General features: G+C 39.1%; 2 protein-coding genes across 2 annotated transcripts in view; both read left to right on the top strand.

Moving 5' to 3' along the window:
• The first annotated feature begins 9965 nt into the window (after positions 1–9965).
• LOC138050412 (QRFP-like peptide receptor) lies at positions 9966–12501 on the top strand. Its single transcript, XM_068896743.1, has one exon. It carries the CDS (start codon positions 10523–10525, stop codon positions 11501–11503), a length of 981 nt encoding a protein of 326 aa, XP_068752844.1. The 5' UTR covers positions 9966–10522; the 3' UTR covers positions 11504–12501.
• A 3918-nt stretch (positions 12502–16419) lies between these two features.
• The window catches only part of LOC138051898 (uncharacterized), an 8471-nt gene continuing 4890 nt past the window's right edge, over positions 16420–20000 (top strand). The window contains exons 1-4 of the mRNA XM_068898193.1: positions 16420–16717; positions 17989–18137; positions 19686–19768; positions 19895–19919. Of these exons, the coding sequence (XP_068754294.1) occupies positions 16541–16717; positions 17989–18137; positions 19686–19768; positions 19895–19919 (434 nt within the window). The 5' untranslated portion in view covers positions 16420–16540. The remainder of the gene's footprint in view (positions 16718–17988; positions 18138–19685; positions 19769–19894; positions 19920–20000) is intronic.

The raw sequence follows: 20000 nt of genomic DNA, 5'->3' as shown, positions 1-20000 counted from the left end.
GCCTTTTGGAGCTGTTACGAGAAGCCGCTGTGGGGATGGGGTAAGTGTTGTAATGACTGTACCTCATCGGGTGGAGTTAATTTGACCTCGGACCCAAGCTCCGTGTCTCGTGCGGCGATCAGTAGCAGTTAAATTCATCAGCTATCGTGGAATTAATCGAAGCAGAAAATGCTCATTTCCAGCCAAGTGCGTGGGGATTTTTGACTACGAAACATTCATGGAGGTTCGCAAATGATGTGGCTTTAGCGTTGCGTGAAAAAATCTTGGCTGGAATGGATTTTCGAGTTGCAAACCGCCTCTGAGCTGACAACGGTCGAAATCTTAGTGTGCAGCCTTGACTTCGTCCTAGAACATTGAAAACACGGACTTCCCGAAACTGTGAAATAAACTCCAAAAGGAATTCATTTTATTGAATGAACGTTAAATTGAGCAATTTTTAGGCTTCATAATCGACTGTATTTTATTTCCCATACAAAGTCTTACAACGCGTTTAAATTCTCAACGGTTGTCTGTAGTGACGCGAGCTTGGCCTACCTTGCTCTGATTTGCATTATTTTTTCATACGTGACCGTAAACCAGCGTTAAACAAACACGTTGGCAGTGAAGACTGGCTTTATTAAACGGTCAGTTTTCACTGCTATTTGTCTTACTATCATTTTATCTTATTCTCTCTAGTTAGCAGTCTTCTTGATTTTATATATATCATATTTGAATTTGTTCAACCGTCACTTTTGAAGACGTATGTTGTAGCATACGAAACATCAAGTCAAAATCAATGTTTTTGATTAAGTAAATCATTTTCTTTGCTTTCTCTATAGAAAAACTCATTGCCTAACTAGTGAATTCTACGGTACATTTCACACTAAAAACCGATATCGCATGAATCACGAAGCGATGAGTGCGATATCGGTTTTTCGAGTGAAATTTACTTTCGAATTCACCAGCTTGGCAATCAATTTTTCTTGAACCGCATAAGAAAGGAAAAAAGCCATTTCAGAGTCATCTGTCTATAGCCAGCGAATAGGAATCACGCTAAAATTAGAAACCAGCAAAAAATTTTCCCAGTTCAAGGTCAAGAGTTTTACTGATGCACTTTATTCCACTTTGGCTAGTTCTAAAAGAGAGAATGGGGAATCGGAAATGAAGGCGGAGAACGGGGAATCTCCAAAATAGGGAATCTTTATAAGGGGGAATTACTAAAATAGGAAATCTCTAAAAGGGGAATCTCTAAAGAGGGAATCTCTAAAAGGGGAATTACTAAAATGGGGAATCTCTAAAAGGGGAAATCTCTAAGATGGGGAATCTCTAAAAGGGGGAATCACTAAAAGGGGGAACATCTAAAATGGGGAATCTCTAAAAGGGGGAATTACTGAAATGGGGGATCCTTAAAAGGGGAAATCTCGAAAATGGGGATCTCTAAAAGGAGGAATTACTAAAATAGGGAATCTCTGAAATGGGGAATCTCTAACATCTTTTAAACTCCGATTTCCAATCAGCGTCTTCACAAGTTTTCAGATGGCAGTCCAGCGCCCATTTTTCTTGACTTTGAGCTGGACGTTGTTGTTTCACAGTAATCAGTTTCTTGTATGCTATTCTATTGGGCTTTTTGGCCTTTAATAAAGTTTCAACGAAGCTTTGATAACTGCTGTCCCTAATATGCACACTAACTTTACATCTCTCCCTGAGAGATTTTAAAGAAAAAATCAAACCATTGAAACTGAGAAAGTTTGTTTTAACGCTGTATCGTTCAGTGAATTCATAAAAAGAAAGGAAAGTGTTTGCATCCTTCATTAGATGTGAAACCTTTGAAATACCTTTAACATACCATTCTTTATCGTACACTGGCCTGTTTCCAATTCCTATTTGAGAATTATGCCACAAGCTCATTGAGAGGAAGTGTTCAATAGAATTTAAGTTATCTTTATAACTGGTCTCAGACCAAATTTGCAAAATTTCTTTTATAAAGACATCCCATAATCCTTTAATTTTGGGTAAATCTTCTTTTTAAAGATTGCCTTTGAAAATAGCAGTACAACCGTAATTTTGTAACTCATTGTCGAAAAAAAGTTTCCATTTGCCGCTCATTTGAATGGAGTGCCACATTGGACTTGGACTTCTAGGTTGCCTCCCCAGCTTTTGGCCCAATTAAAACATTGAGCCAAAGCCTTCTCACTTGAAAGGGATCGTCATTTTCTAAGCACATCGTTAAGTTGAACAATTATAAACAAATCATTACTGATCCGAATAACTGATTTGTATCATGAATGTCACTGTTCTGTATCGAACTCCTCAGAACAATGAAAACAAATAATATATAGATTTAGCCAAGTCTAAAAGCGGAGCTCCCTGGTTGTTTATTCTTACTGCCTGTAGGGTTAGTGAAAATAAAAGGTTTCGAATTGTCCGCGTTTTGATGTTTCCGGTTGCTGCTTTAATAATGAAATCATTTTCTTTGCTTTCTTCTATACAAAAATTTATTGCCTAAATGGTCACGTGATACTGGTCAGTGGATACCTCGTTTTGACAAGTCTTAATTGATCAAAAGATGGATATCCAATATCAAAGACGTATGCTGTAAACTAGCATCATACTGGTCACATTGGCATACATGGGGGGCTGGACGTACGGACGGACGTACGTACGTATGTACGGACGGTTGATGACATCATGGCTATAAAACCAAGATTTCTCGCATCGATTGGTTACCGTATTTTCTTAACAATGGTGCTCCGCGTGCGCTAAAAAGACTTTTGTTTTTTTTTCCCTAAATAAAATGACAAATCTCTGTGATGATAAGGTAGTTATTGTCGGAAAATCGTCCGTATGAAAATTAAGTTGCACTTTGTGGGAGAGGAGTAAGGAAATTTGCTAAGCAGGTTCATTTTCACTCTGGGGTACCCAGGGGATGAATTATAGCTTGGTATTCTTGACTTCATATATTACGTGCATTTCAAAGTTTTTGAGTGTATAATTCGCTGTTAAAAAAGAAAAGCTAAACGAAAACTCACCGAAAAAGAAGAGTAATTCGCATTGTGTGCAGAAGTGTAACATTCAGTCCGTTCGTCACCGTGCGTTGTCATTGAAGTGGAAACAACTTTTACTTGTAGAACGCGCCCTTTGTTGACTTGAGAACGCTCCGGCTGAAGTGTGGATGGGTGAAAACGGAGACTTTTGAAAACGATGACGTCAGCGCGTTGAAAACGTTTGAAAACGCATGAATGTGGATATTTGAAAACGAAGACTTTTTGAAAACGATGACTTGAAAAGCGTGGGAAATTTTTGACAAAAGTTGTTTACATCGTTGTTGAGCGTTGGAGTGTCGATAGGTGAGAACGACATGAAAACTATAGTGTGGATGAAAATATTTGATTTCTTTTTCGCAAAGATGAAAACGACTACTTTTGAAAACTCATTAGCTATAGTAAGGACGGGGCCTTAATCTTTCTGATGATTCGAGTTTTTCACTGTTAATCGTAAAACAAACTGCAAAATAATATCCGCGAACTAGGCCCTGAAACAACTGGCATGGACTTCTTCGGTAGAAGAATCCTTTTGTATTCAAATAAAAATAGATGCGACAAGAGATGCTTTACTTATTAGGTTCTTTGAAGTTTTGACTCATTTCTTTGTGGTGAATTGGTGCATGTGCAAGGATATACAAGTCAATTGAATGAATGCCTTACCCAGTCAATAAAAGTTTCCCATCTTTCACGTAAACTTCAAGCCCAGTGACATTCGGTTTACCGACTACCTACCCCTTGCGTGGCCGTTCATGTCGAGCCAAATGAAATCCTTACCCTCCCCCTTCGGAAAAAAATTATAATTACCTTTTATTTCCGAATATCCAAATTTGCCACCAGTGCAGCAACCGGAATTTTGAACTTCCCTCGCATTTGAGTACACTTTAGTCTTGACCATTAGGGGTTGAAGAATCAGTTTAGTAAGCTATTGTTATTCCATTCAGTTGTTGCTTGTGTACAAGATATATATAGGAGACTTCACTGTTCATTAACAAGTCTTTTGTTGTATAAATTTTCCCAACCACAGAACAAAAGAATCCTTTGTTTCGACAGCTAATAGATCTCTGGTTTCACATTAATGGCAATAGGTGACGTAACGATGATTATCGCTATGGGAAAAAGTAAAATATTAGTTCTGTTTATTTGTTGAAATAGTCATTTTCTTCCTCTTTTAGTTTCGTCTGCAGCTGATCAAGTCATCCTCATAAAATGATAACAAATATAAAACATTCATCTCTCCCTCTATGTTCCTCAACTGCCATCCAGATCATCTCAAGCGGGATCTGGATTGTGAGTCCGATTTACAACCAGATGCAGTGTTTGGTACTAACCAATTTGCCTCCTTTTAAGAAACCATTTCCACAGATTTATAAGTTTTCTTCTTTTTTCCTTCGCCATCGGCTCACTCGTACGTTTCCATTTAGCAGATCAAAATGTTTGTCTGAATCCATCCGTGGGGCTCATGTGACAAAGGTTTTTTTTATTTTATTATTAGTGAACAACGCTATAAGGGATGAAAACACTAATCAATTTGACACAAAGTATTGGTAATGAAAAGTGAAAAACACTTTGGCTCATATTTCGCGGATATAAAAGAAAATCGACATATTCTAAATCACAAGCTGCATCTGCAGCTTCGTGTATGAGTCAAAAGCATAGACCGAAATCGGTTTCAATATAATCACCTTTATAACGACCAACATATATTTCTACAGATACATCTACATGTTGCAGAACTCGGCAAAGTCCCTTTTTGACTTATGGCTGTTTCTGCTTAGGTGTCCTCATACACCATAAGCCATTTTACACTGCCAAGCAGGCCACTTCTGCTGAGGAGAACAGGGCAGCCACAACACCGGGGACTTCATCCCCTACTCTTCTCGAATAGAGTGCGGATTTTTTTTCTTCCCACAGGGAACTAATGAACATATAAAATATATATTTTACAAGGGGCCTACTCTTTACATTCCTTATCCGAGAGCACTTGAAAGTCTAACCACTTGCAGATGAAATTACAAAGCTTAAAGACAGCACTTTCTCCTCAGTTATCAGTTTAAAATCCTGAGTGTTGATCTGGCTGGGGCTAGAACCCGCGAAAACTGTCAGCATCCTACATGAACGTGTCTTTTTGTAAAAGATATCATGATTACGAAACATAAGAAAGACAAATTATGATTATGAACTGCGAAGGACCATCACAGTAAAATTAAATGACAGTTCCTAGCTGTCATATAGAAAACGCAAAAGTAACGTGATCCTGGTAATATATCGCCGAGAATAATTATTTGTGGATCCCCTCACCATTTTTTTGAAAGATGAACACAGAAATTCAGCGTACGACTTTGCCTCTAAACTACGTGGAACAAGCTGAGGCAGGTGGGTCGTCCTACCTGCTGACCAAAGTCAGCTGGGCCTAGAACCCGCGAAAACTGTCAGCATCCTACATGAACGTGTCTTGTTTGTAAAAGATATCATGATTACGAAACATAAGAAAGACAAATATTATGAACTGCGAAGGACCATCACAGTAACTTAAATGACAGTTCCTAGCTGTCATCTAGAAGGCGCAAAAGTAACGTGATCCTGGTAATATTGGAATATCGCCAAGAATAATTATTTGTGGATCCCCTCGCCATTTTTTTGAAAGGTGAACACAGAAATTCAGCGTACGACTTTGCCTCTAAACTACGTGGAACAATCTGAGGCAGGTGGGTAGATCTCGTCCTACCTGCTGACCAGAGTCAGAGACAAATTGATCTCGTCCGAACTGTTAAGAAAATTCAAAATAAAGGTATAAATGTAAAATAGTTTCGAAGAGACAAAATCAAGCGTTTGATAGCAAATTGGAATCTTACGCCTCCGCGGGAAAATCCCAACTAGGAAAACAATAGCCGACAAGTGGCGCTTACTCTGGCTGATTTTAAGTTCATAGGATACTTACTAACTTGAAGCGTCTCCCTTAAAGTAATACAACTGGATAAAACGTACAGTAAAAGTACTCGTTTCTGGGTCATCAACAAAAGCTATAAGACCTAGTTACTCTTCGCCATCCTGTTATTTTACATTCACTTAACATTCTCAGCTCAAAGGGCCGGCATTTTAGATCAGCACTAATCTGTGCCAACAAAATAGGAGGTTCGCGACTCATGGCTTCCTACTTTTCTGCACACATTTATTACAGAAACGGACCTTCACTATGACAGCGTGTATTTTGGAAGTGGCAAAAGCTTATTCTTTCACAGGCGGCCCAGACTCGGAGAGTAAACAATTATAAGGATTATTATGGGAATCTCGATAACAAACTGAAAAAGATATTTACACGCAAAAGTTCTCAATAAAAAAGCCGTATTTTATTTTCGTGGTGACTTTCTCGCTTCTTCTGTGGTTATTTGCTTGACTGAATACGATTTAAGCGACTTCTCAACTTCCCGGGTTGTCACTCGCAGCCAAAAAGGAAAGGCTGGAAAGTAATTTTTAGCTTATCTCTCATCTCCCCGATAAAATCACACTTCCCCGGCATCAGTCACGCTCAAACTCCAGCGATGGCCACACGGATAAATTCTCTTTGACCAAGTTTCAATGTCCAGCAAATATTCATTGCTGAGAAACAGCGATAAATATTAGAATATTGAAAATCCTTCGAAGATCGCTTGCAACGAATTTGGACACGGCTGGTCAACCGTCTACTTGAGCCTCGATAGCCGTCTCCAAATTCTTTATAAGCGAGGCTCAGAGGGTTTTCAATATTTGAATATTTATCGTTGTTTCTCAGCAATGGATATTTGCTGGACCTTGAAACTAGGTCAAAGAGAAGTAAATTTATCCGTGTGGCCATCGCCGGAGTTTGAGCGTGACTGATGCCGGAGAAATGTGATTTTATGAGGCCTTCCAAGGGTTTTTGGCGACAAGCGAAATCGCTCCAAAATTGCAAAAAATGTAGCGACAATCTTGTTCTAGAACGCCGAACGCCGACAGAACCTGACGGGAAAAAATCGATCATTTGCGACAGCGACAATTCATTTTTAATTTCGCCAAAGCGACAAATTTCCACTTTGTTACTTCTACAGCGAAATGACCGGCCAAGCCAGCATGACTCTAAATCTCCTCTGACTCGTCAATCATAAAATCTGAAGTGAGAAGACAGAGCTTGTTCTTCAGAAATAATGACTCAATATTTGTTTGAAGCCATTTCCTTTAACAAATTCCCTTTCTTCTCGAAGGCAACTACCTATGGATAATCGTTCGGCCGAATCTGGTCTTCGGTGATGCTGCAACGATGAACGATTTCCACGATCGGATGGCATTTAACGCAGATAGCTTCAAACGCTCGTACTTCTTTTCCTTCAATGCGGTGTCACTTAACAACCTCGTTCCCAGGCTCTGGGAGGAAAAGAGAGAGAGCCTGGGTTCGTCGCTTAAATCTAGAATTTCCATTCCATGATTTAAAGTGCCCCTGTGACCAAAAAATCAATTCATATTTTTCTTTGGATTTCAAAACTATGTTAACAAAACACTAAGTGACCCACGTTTTAAGCCTTGATTTCAAAAAGACACCCCTTCATTTTAACTGTAATTTTCCTATTTAATGGTCCGCCATTACTAACACTATGTTCTTGAGAGAGCTGGATCGAGGAGAAAATGATGTCAAAGGCTCACTCGTTTAAGAATGCAATACGTGTGTACGCCGCAGAATTAATATGCAGCACGGGGGTTATGGGCTTTCAGACTTTTAAACTCACGCTTTGCATCTATAATAAGCTGCGTTCACACGCTGAAATTTTAAGCTAGTGAGCCTCTGACGTCACTTTTCCCTGGATCCAACCGTCTGAGGTCCAATGGGTCAGTTTTGAACGTGAGTAATGGCGGACCGTGAAATCCAAAACTTACACTCAAAGTAAACGGCCTTTGGATAAAAATCAAAGCTCACAATTTTGCCAGTCAGGTGTTAAGCAAACACACTTTCAAAATCTGAAGGAAAAAAGGAAGTGGTTTTTTGATCACGGGGGCACTTTAACGCGTCGTGGAAAAGATCGATTTGGCTTGGTCCGCTATTTTGAAAAAAAAAATCGAGATTGCGCAGAACGACCAGAAGTCCGTGAATCGCGGACTGTTAGCTACTGTTGAATTGGAACCAGCCAGAGCTCTCGATCTGCGGCGCTGGCCTAAAGGATCGCAGCTCTGGGAACGAGAATGCTCCCCCACGAGCCGGAATTTACGTAGACCAATCACAACGGACTTCCAGATTCTGGAAGTGCACTTTAGACCCTGACAAAATTGCAAGAAGATAGGCTTCGTGTATTGGGACTTAAATTCTTATCAAAAAGAAACTGGAGCATATAAATTTCATGCTTTGGCTTAAATGTTTGCCGCCCTTCACAGATTGAGTACGGTAGAATTCGTATGGTTGAAACATTTTGTTCCCGTGCGATTCAAACCTATTTGTGGTGTTCGCTTGGGCTTGATATCATATTTACATTTCTTTCCGCGCTGTTTCGTTTGAATAACCCCATTTTTTGTAGTCCTTCGATTAAACTGATTTAAGGTTTGCTTTATCTTTCAAATCGAAGAAACACTGAGTACGAACGATCGGTCGTAACACAAAAACATTAAATGAATTGTTAGAGACGATCATCGCCGAAAACAGCGTGAAAATTTCAAGGTTAAGCGTAATGGATTTTTTTCAAGCTTTCTGTTCGCTACTATCCTAGTGGTGTTAATTGCGCTTGAAGGTAATGGTTCTCGTGCAGTTCAAATAAACCCGCAGTACTTTAATATTTGTATTCGTATTTATATATTTCCACGGCGCCTTCATGCAATTTTACCAGTAGATGAAACGACACCATACCCTTACTAAGCACTCACATTTTGACTCGCGAGACTGCAAATGCATAACCCACCGAGGAAACAAAATTAATGCTTCTGAGGGAGAAGAAGTTGACGCATTGACACTCCCAGGGGAGATCTACACAGCACCTATCGGTTCGTAAGTAACCCCGCACGCGATTTCCAGATGACAGTTTCTTAGCAAAGAGAAAGGAATGTGTGGCTCGTTTCAGCAGACGTCCCTGGCGGAGGAACGCGTGATGAATCCTTAAGAGAGTCTGCGTGGGAGGCTATCTAGCCATTGGAGTCATTAGAAACTAAAGTGGTTGATCTTCTATTAAAAACAAGGAAGTTTTTAGGGGCGCTTACTCTTTTAATAACGTGGGTGTCAAATTACTCGTTATTTTTGGCGCGACATTTCAGCGTTAATTTATGATTTCACATGTGAATACGATGTTGCCATGGCAACTTTTTCTACAGTGGCAAAATGGCGTCTTATGAACGTAATTTGTCCAATCAAATGGTCTACAAGTGAAATTAGGGAATAATTTCTCCCGCGTTTTGTCCAAAATCAAATAATTTCCCGAGCCCTTTATTATATACTTTCACTCGTCACCATTTGATTATCGACACAAATTAAACAAAATTACAGGACGCAAAAATGAAGCACGTTTAGGAAACATTTGTATTGCAGCGAAAAAGCGACAGCGACAATTATCTCTAGCCAAACAGGCGACAGGTGGACTGGAAAATGAGCGACAAAGTGACATCAGAACCCCCCTTATTTATCAGCGAGATGTGAGGTAAACAAGAAATTACTTTCCAGCTTTTCCTTTATTTAGGTACGAGTGACAACCCGGGAATTTGAGAAGTCGCTTAAATCGCATTCAATTAGGCAAATAACCACAGAAAAAGCAAGAAAGTCACCACGAAAATAAAGTATGGCTTTTTTTTGAGAACTTTTGCACGTAAATATCTTTTTCAGTTTGTTATCGAGATTCCCATAAAAATCCTTATAAACTTTTACCCTCCGATTCTCGGCTGCCTGTGATTCTTTTAGCTTAAAGAAGTCACCCCAGCCTCAAAATCAGTAATCAGAAATTTTATTGAACCGAACTTTATTGTTGAACTTTATTGAAATGATGGTTAGCAAGACACTATTAATCATCTCAAGAGGTCAGACACAAGGAAATTTTAATAAAACAAGGTAAGTAGACATTACCCAAGGCTTTCCTTCTCTTTTCATTTTGTGTAAATGAATTACCATCTTTCCCTTCGATAATTTTTACCGTTTCGTCAGTGTTATCAAGACACATGACAAGGGCAAAACTAATTTATTTGCACCTGTACACTCCTCGCTGTTATAATTAAGCTACGTTCCAATAAAACGTCTTGTCCCTCACAGTCATGCAACAACAAAACTAGCTACTAATGCGGTTGTGATCCCAACTTTGACGTTATCAGCACGATGCATGATAATATAAGAAGAAGCTGACACACCTCATAACCGCCTTTAATTCACCGCAACATCGAGTTATGGGCGGAACTTTGTCACCAATTTCCCTCAGCATGACAAGTCAAAAGCCAAGATGACATTTCACTTTTATCATAAATAAAACAACGCCTTCATGTGGAAAAACGAGAAGGTTCAGACGCTTGATGAGAACAACTGAGAACAAATGCCAGTGAACATGACTACAACAATAAACGGATCCGCGAACTGCTACTTCGAGTGGTATCCCACAGTGACTGCGTCCAAGATTGGAGCAACGCTCGCTTACTGCCTTATATTAGTTGTTTCGCTGCTCGGAAATTCCTGTATAGGAATAATTGTTTACAAAACGAAAACTTTAAGGAAACCAATCAACATTCTCATAGTCAATATGGCCATGTCTGACCTGTTTGTTCCGCTTATCTTCATTCCCATGGAAATTACAGAGTTGTATGGATACTCCTGGTTTGTCAGTGGTGTCCTCGGCAATGGCTTGTGTAAGCTAATTCCATTTTTATTTGACGTCTCCTACACTGTGTCCGTCCAGAGCCTGATTCTGATAGCAGTGGGTAGATTTGGAGCTGTGGTGTGTCCTCTCCGTTCCCCATCGATCACTTCAAAACAGTGTCCTTTTTTTATTATCGCCTCATGGATCGTAGCGATGGTAGTACAAATGCCATTACTGCTTGGCTATAACCTTCAGGAAAACGGAGGAGAAGAATTCTGTGTTTTAAAGTGGGAAAAAGCCTTTGGACAATCCGCATCATCTGCTGACATTTTTCTTGTCTATCAAAGTGTTTTTTTGTTCACTCCATTCATTTTTTTAATCTTAATATACTCCATCATTCTTATTAAGCTCAAGTCACAAATGCTTCCAGGCGACCAATCGACTGATGCTAAAATAAAACGCAGGCAACAAAACAAAAACGTGTTGAAGTTGGCCATAGCTATCGTGTTGGGGTTATTTTTTTGTAAATTGCCCTTCGCTATTATAGCTCTTATGTATCTCTATGGCACATTTCCATGTGGATTCTCCCCATACTTGTTTTCTTCCTGGATGGTTTTAATCTCATATTGCGGCGTCAATCCTTGCATCTGTTTCGCGTTTTGCAGAAACTACCGTGAAGGCCTAAAGAGACTTCTGAAGTGTTCTTCTGATGCATCGTAAACTCAGCCTTACCCGTAGTCAATCGCATTTCAGAAACACTAATGTATTTTTTCTTTTAAAGAAACAATCAATAAGCAAAAAGACTGAGTGGATGGTTCGCTAGAGATGATTTCCCATGCTAAATAAAGGAAAAATGCTGAAAAAACCCAATAGCGAAAATATTTTAGTTTACTGAATCCTGTCTGTTGTGCAAGTAAAGTATATAATCAATCTTTTTTTTTAAGGTAACTAGTTGCAAATTTACGTAGTTTCGTTGAGACATTGCTTCTAATTACATGCTAAGAATTCAATTGACCCTGAATTTACTTTAACTAAAATAGAGCAAACAAAATTTGAAAAAGAGGACTGATTTTGTTGCAATTTAGGACCCTTGCTTTTCAATATTCATCCGCAAGTGGTTTTGCGTTTGTATTATGGATTGCGAGAAACTTTTCGTTTTCAGTTTTTCTTTGCCGTTAGTTTAAAAAATGACGGAAAACCCCGGGGATAACTCGAAAACTGTAGGATATGAAATTTAAATCAAAGACAAACAAGCTTGTTTTGTGTATTTGACGATTAAAGCCCTGGTCAAACGGACTCGCAAGAAGTCGCAAGTAGCCACAAGTTGAACCTGCGTAGAGACTTGCGTTGGGTGGCCAAACGGACTCGCAAGTTCCCTCGAAAGTACACGCAAGTCGCAAAAAACAAACTTTTTTTTTGTGTGTGTGATTGGTCAATCAACTTGCTTTGACTTGGGTTGGGTGGTCAAACGGTGAAAAACTTGCGTCGACTTGCGGGAAAATTTGATCTCGACCAAAGTGAGCGCAAGTCATCGCAAGTCAACGCAAGTGCACGCAAGGCCTGGCCAAACGGAGTCGCAAGTAGACGCAAGTTGTGAACTTGCGTCTACTTGCAAGTCCGTTTGACCAGGGCTTAACATTTATTCGCCGAAGGCGAGTTGAATATCGGTGAATAAAAACCGAGACGAAGAGTCAAGGTTTTTATTCACCGATATTCACCGAGCAATGAGGTTAGTAATTGTTTTATAGTATATTTGTTGTGGTTTAATTTGATTTTTGGTTTAAATTTTCTCAAACCAGTTTGTTTTTTTTTTCAAACCAGTTCAATTATTGAAGTAGGGTGCAAGGATGACGCAGTGGTGAGAACACTCGCCTCGAGGACACGGCCTGCGGCCATTTTGAAAAAAAAAACGCTTTGCTAATTATCTCGTAATCACCTTAAGTACCACCAATCAGCGCAGAGAATTCTCATTAATCGCCTACGTAATTATACTAATGCTATATCCAATAACTACTTAAATTACAAATATATTTAGCTTTTGGAAAACCAAAATTCCAGCTTCTTATCACACTTTATTGATTCGACTATCTCGAGTGTCTAAAACCTCCCGAACGAGCTCAAGGTAGTAGCGAGAGTCAGCGCTTCAAAATGGACGCGATTTTATATAGCTCTCGGTTTTCTTGTGAGAAATCTTCTGAAACAAAGGCAAAGTAAGTACTTCGACTAAAAGGAAACATGACATGAATATGCATTAAAACATTGTGTGGACGCCAAAGGCATGTGAAGTGTGGGGATATAGAAGAGGTGTATATAATAAAGATTATCGTTTGAGGAAACTAATTATTAATGATTTGAACATTTGTGGGGAAAAATCAGAGACTGAATGGGAGTATTATAGTTATTATTAGTGTGATTATTATTCATTTATTTTTTAGAGAAAAGAATAAAAAAATAAATTCAATATAGGATGACTATTATTGCATTAAGTGCGATTAAATTCATCTATTAATTTCAAATCTCCTACGAAGTTTTTGGCTAACCCTAGGCCTAAAACTCAACTTTAGGCCTAGTCAGGCCTGGGTTTTGCCAAATTGAGGGTTTTGGATTACTTTCTTCGTTTTCGAGTCTTAGGGTCTAAGGGGGTCTTAGGGCCGATTTACACGATACGATTTTGTCGCATGCGACAAGCTCACGACAGGCCTACGAAATGACTTACGATTGTCACAGCGTTTTAAAACATGTTTTAAAATGCTACGACATTTTTTCTGACGTACACAACAATCGTAAATCATGTCGTGGGCCTGTCGTAAGCCGTTGTTGCATGCGACAAAGTCGTACCGTGTAAATCGGCCCTAAGGGATCTTTATTTTCAACCCAGGTAGGTAGGGGTCAGCGGCCTTCCGCAAAAAGTCGAGAAAAAAGTCGAGCAAAAAGTCAGGAAAAAAGTCAAAACGCAGGTAAAACTTCGAAGGAGATTTGAAATGAAAAGAGCAATTTTATGGCACTTAATGGGCTCCGTATGAGGGACAGATTTTGTACACACAGCTTCAGCGTTTTAACTTCTTTATTCTGGCATGGAACTTCAGCACTGCCGTTGCCGGCAGCCAACTGTCTCTCAAGCTACTAAGAACTGACGTTTAATTAAATATGCTCTTGCTGAGCTGTGATTGGTTAATTAATACATTTCCTTTGAAGAATAAAGGACCATGAGGTGACAGCCTGGGTGTATGATTACGTGCCCCGGACGTGGCACCTAAACTAATCTTATAAGTGAACGTCCCAAAAACTTACAAGGTTCGCCTGAGTACTGTGAGTAAAGTACTTTCGAGAGTTATCTTTCGGTGCCAAATACAACTATGGCTGCTCAAAGAGCTCGAAAAGTTACACAAACGTGATCCCAAAACTAACAGCAACAAAGGCGGAAAAGCTTGTGGTAAATACTTGCGGTACTGAGATACTTCAGCCTAGCTAAATTCGAGTTAAGTGAATTGTTGGATGAAGTGATAGCAACGGAAATATAAAAATATCTGCGGTACGCAGTTTAGCAGATATTTGTTTTCCGCACGTTTCGTTAAGAATCTGTTCGTGCATTCCAGCACAATTCATGTCCCCGATGAATTGATGGTACTCGTATTTGCATACGAGCTATTTGATATAAATAGGGTGTTCATTGTAGTGGTTCTTCCTTCAGGTCGAACGCTAAGAACGACAACTTCACTTAATTTTTTGTCTTTGCTCATCTTTTATTTTCTGCTACTTATTTGCTTTTTATTTATAGTTTTAAAAGTGTTCAATTTACAGCTGCTAATAGTTAGTGATAATAGGCCTATACCCCTTTTTTACCGATAGGTTCATTTTACGATATCACGATATCAAAGGCTGCAATGTATAATGGCAATATCTCGACGGCTTCTTATTGATTTCGTTTTTTAGTGTGGAGAATATGGCCGGCTCAGCGTAAGCTGCAAGTCTAGGGATAGCGCCCAGTCGTGTAAGAGGTTGTGCCGCTACCAAGGATAAAAGATCTCTTGTTGGAAGGCCCAGGGCAAGCCATCCTATACAACACGAGGCAGTCTGTTTTTGTTGGCTGCCCAGCGTTTAGAATTTTAGCATTACGGCTGAAGTTTATCTGAATTATTTATTCCTGTTTTCCATATTTTCTTGCATTGTGCATCACCACGTTACTCACTTAGAATAAGCTAATTGGCCGATTTTGTAGAGGGAAGGAATCTCTGTTGCCATTTGTTGCTATGGCATGTTCGCGCGCTTTGTTGTTACTAATTATCTATGCAAAAGCCATTTAGGCAATGTAAGCCATTTAGGCGATGTTAATAACTTGGATCCCGCTTTCGCTGCTCTCTCGCAAATTACGCGCTTGTGTCCATAATTTTAGCCAACTTTGGCCTCTTTATGTGTGTGCTTTGTAATAGCCCGCGCAATTGAGGGCGGTGTGGATCCATTTACTCACACGAGGTGTGTTCTTGTTTTAGTGTTTTACAGATGTATTCAGTAAAGGGATCTGGTCCGACGACAGGGAATTGGAGGATCCTGAAATGGTTGTTCTAGTCAAAGAGCTGAAAAGCCTTCCGAAGTCCTCAAAGGCGTTGAAAAGGACGCCCACGAAAGGAATCTCTGCTACTACTACTACTACTATTCAACAGTGGACTCCACTCAAGAGAAGGAAAAAACAATCGATGGTTTTCACAGTGACGTTATCAAATTCATACATCAAAATCGCAAGGTCTTCTAAATTTTTATCTAAAGGAGGTTGAAGATGACCTAGAAATGATTTTTTTTTCAAGTTTCTAGTTCCGTGACGTCATTGTCACCTTGCGTGATACCATAATACAGAGCCGTTGGGTTCAAATAAAATGTCTATCCCTATGAATCTCAGCAGTTTGAGCCTTTCAAGTTCATTAGGAGATGTGTTCATACACATGTATATTATCTCATGAGCGAAAAGTAAGATTTTTCATCGTAAAGTGAACTCCAGACGTTGTCGTTGATTTCCCGGCTGCCATGTTGGTAACCACATGGCGTCACCAAACAAAACTCAATAAAGTTAGTTGCGTGGAACGGGAGAGGACAAAACGCGGAGCCCTACTCCATGGAGTACTGTTGATGCACGTGTAAGCAGCATCTGAAATAGTAAGCACTATTTCAGATGCTGCTTGCACGTTCATCAACAGTACTCATTCGAAATAGTATTTTTAGGGTACTCCATTTGGGTACTCCATAGAATACTCCATGGAGTAGGGCTCCGCGTTTTGTCCTCTCCCGCGTGGAAAACCTCGACAAATCACTCAGAAACGATGTACTGCGCAGACCTGAGAACTGGAGAGGAGGCTAAAAGAAATGCTTCCTACAACATCCTAAATTCTTGACGATTTCGAATTAAATTTATCTTTTGTTGCGCGACAGTGTAAACTATCTATGAAATGATAAACAGAGCATGCTCTGATCTTATACCGCGCATCTTAATTCCTCCATTTTCCTTAAAGAGCTGTTAATATTATGTTTTTCTTAAATTTGTTTTGTAAACATTGTCTGTTTTGTAAACATTGTTTTCCTAATCCTATTTTTTTCAAATGTGTTCATAGGGAAAGAAAAAATCCTACAAATTAGCAAGCAAACGGCAAGTTTTCCTTGTCGCGTCACGCAAAGCTGATTATACTTGAAGTCAAGGTAAACAACATGGCGGTCGGTAGTCGTTAAGAAGCGTAAAACATAGTTTGAAGTGGACTTCTAACTTTCATTATGCCGAAGAAAACGGGCAAGAAGAAAGCGAAAAAAAAATCCAGCAAGACCAATCAAGACAATGTGGCGTCAGTGCAGTTTGGAAGCATTCCTAACCGAACGATGGTTCAGCAAATGGCTTCAGAAAGTTTGAGTGTCGCAGGCGGTAGCCGGGGCGGTCATTCTTCGAGAGAAAGGGTAAGACTCATAAGCAAAAAAGACAAATTACGACATGTCGTAAATCAATGATTTTGCATTCATCAAACTGTTTCAAAAGTAGAATTAGAGCCACAAGGATGACGTTCACTTCCTGGGACCCTACAGATAGAGTTTTAGATAGGGCTGGCAGGAAATTGGAAGTGGAGTGTGCATTTATTACATGAGATGTATTATGTGTATGTATATGTATGTAACAGCTATTGTCCGCTCCTTACCGGTACTTTTCAGGGCCATTGATACACACAGCAGAACAGGTAAAAACTTTAAGAATCAAGTAACAAACAATTGGCTATTTACAAGCTGTTACAAGTGCAGCCAGTCAAGGACAGTCATAAGTAAGATTTCGGTTGCTTATTAGAAATCCTGACCAGTTTAGACAAACTTCGTGGCTAGTGGCTTATAAACATCAGGTCCCTGTTGGTGGAAGATGGATGATTATATCCTTTGGAAAGAGAATTTATCCAGTGGAAAGCAATAATTAAATTTTAATTTTATTACTTAATCCAACATACCATAGATGAGTGGTCAGACTCCTGTGAGTGGAGACTCCTGAATTCTACCAGAAAATTAACATAAGAATAAAAGAGGACTATGAAAGACAGCGTGAAAAGTGCCACAACAGATAGACAACCAACAAGTAAATTATTACATGAACTATAGACTCTTTCAGTTAGATTGTATTGTATCTACTATGTTATACCCACGTCGGTGTAAAAAGGCATTCATATGGATAGCAATTAATTTTATATCCAACAGATCCCTTAACTTATTTTGATAGTACAGTCCAAACCCTATTAAATGGTTACCCATGGGAAAATGGATAGTGGCCGCTTAATAGAGGTAAAAACAATAGAAAAGCCCTCATCAAGACTTTGATTACTGGCCAGCTAATAGGGGTGGCCTTTTAATAGGTGGCTGCTTAATAGAGGTTTAACATTACATGTATATCTTCTGGATAGTGCAGTTGATTAAGCACTATTCACCTCTCAAACAAGGGAAAAGGCATCTGCACTGTATTGGTGAAATATAGACAGTCTGTGATAGCCTTAAGTAAGATAAGGTAAATATTTTGGATGTTTTACATGGCAAAGGGTTGCAAAATGCAGTGGCATAATATACATGTATTGCAGTGTAACTTTTGCCTAATGGAACTGTAGCCCTAAATTTGGGATTTTCTGCGAAATATGTAGAATTCCATGAAGTATCCTGTTTTTATTTATTTATTTATTTATTTATTTATTTGTGTGCAGCTGTCACAAGCCTTATTTGATGCAGAAATGCAAAACAAGAGGAAGTTCATGAAAGGAAAAGTCACATCAAGAGCATATGAGCAACTTACACCACAGGAAATTAGAGATCTAAAGCTGGTGTTTGATGTTTTTGACACAGACAAGAGTGGGTTAGTGTCCTTTACTGTCACTAAAATGAATGGAGATTTTAGAACATAAATTAACGCTTTCAATCTTGAGAATGAGATTTATTGGTTATTTTTACTCTGTTTCACTCCAGATGAATGAACTCATCAATGAGGCCGCTTCAAGGATGAATCGGTCAAAAGGCTGTTGCCTATTGTCAACTGTTACTTCTCTGTGTTTTGGTCATTTATAAATTTTCATAAAATCAATGCCAAGTTTCAAGTAATAAACAATACACAACCTACAGTGTATGAAATCAATTTCTATTGTTGACTACTGTATGTAATTACAGAACACTGAATAGGATCTTGGGAAATTGAAGAAGTGTGTGTTGAATCTGAGTTTGTTTATTTTTAAAACAATTTTAGCTTCTCTGAAACACTGTTACCAGTAATTGGATGACTATCACTGACCAGTAATATGCAAAATTTAAACTCATTACCTTGTTTGCCTTCATTTTTTTGCATACTATTCCTTACAGAAGTTGGATGCTGATACGGTGTAATTTCTTGAGACTTGGCAGGAATTGAACATGATAGTAACTGCGAAAAAAAAAGTTTTACTAGAGTTAATTTGGAGTGCAGGGATGGCACAGTGGTGAGAGCACTCGCCTCAGTGGGAGGTTTTTCTCTGGGTACTCCAGTTTTCCCTGATCTGCTCAAAAACCAACCTGACAAACCTATGAATTTATAATAGTTATAACAATACAAGAGGACAACAAAGTCCCTGCAAACGTCACCTTGTGAATCTGATCTCTGAATTGGCTGCCTTACTTCTCCACTTCTTTGCAGATATTGCAGTTCCTCATGTTAATTACCCCTTGTCAACTTTTCAATCCAGTCATCAGCTGCAAAACCTTCTGGCAACTCTGAAATAGTATTGATCACTTACCCCCTGGAATACTAATTTTTAGTCTGTCACAAGATTACTTTTCAAAATGAAAATATGTATACAATGTATGTTATTCACCGGCCTTGGTCAGTCCATATAGGGAAATTCTGTGCTCCCTATACGGACCGAGGCCGGTGAATAACCTGACATGTTTATTTTAATTTTTTCTAAAAAGATGTGCTGGCTGGGAAACATTGCTTAAGGCTGGCCTGTGATGCTTATTATCAAAAGAGAAATATGAGGCAATACCACAATGATCGGTTGATTCTGTTCACAATATTAATGTTTTATCAATTTTTAAAGTAGCACTGTTTACTTTTAAAAACATTTAACAGGCTTCAACAAACTTATTTTTGGTCCTAACACTGACACATCACCCAAGCTCACGCAACCTCTAGTGAGGGTTAGGATTCTGCCCAGGTTGGCAGGCAAGGTAGAAAACTCTGTCCTACTCCCAGAGCCATTTGGATTGCAGAATTGCGCTCGCTCACTGAATGAGAAAAAAATGATGTGATTGTTATGTTGTTGACGGGGTGAAGCCAGAAGAAACAATGGAAGCAGAGCCTTGTCTCAGATTGGCTATTCACATCAAAAGCTCAAGACACTAATCACCAATCACCATTCTCTGTGTGTTTAATCAGGTCAATCGATGCAAGGGAGCTCAGGAAGGCAATGAGAGCTCTAGGATTTAAGATTTCAAGAGAATCTATCGAAGAAATGATAGGTGAGCACTGATTTGTGATTGTAGTACCGGTAGTCATACCCAGACAAATAGATTGAATTTCCAGTGTGGATACTTCCTGCCTTTCTTGTCATATTATAAGCTGTGATTCTTTTCCCTCTTTTTCAGCTGATCTTGATGCTGACAAATCTGGGTACGTATTTGAAATCAATGTCATTCCTATTTTCCTGACATATCGATGACCAATTACCTTTATGTACAATAAAAGCTTTTT

The sequence above is a fragment of the Montipora capricornis genome, chromosome 6 (assembly GCF_036669925.1).
Source record: "Montipora capricornis isolate CH-2021 chromosome 6, ASM3666992v2, whole genome shotgun sequence".
In the NCBI taxonomy this organism is placed as follows: Eukaryota; Metazoa; Cnidaria; class Anthozoa; order Scleractinia; family Acroporidae; genus Montipora; species Montipora capricornis.
Note: the sequence above shows the minus strand (reverse complement) of the source record. Positions and strands in the feature narration are given on the sequence as shown.

Coding starts and splice junctions, on each gene's coding strand:
- LOC138050412 (XM_068896743.1), top strand. CDS start 10,523: ATGCCAGTGAACATGACTACAACAATAAACGGATCCGCGAACTGCTAC.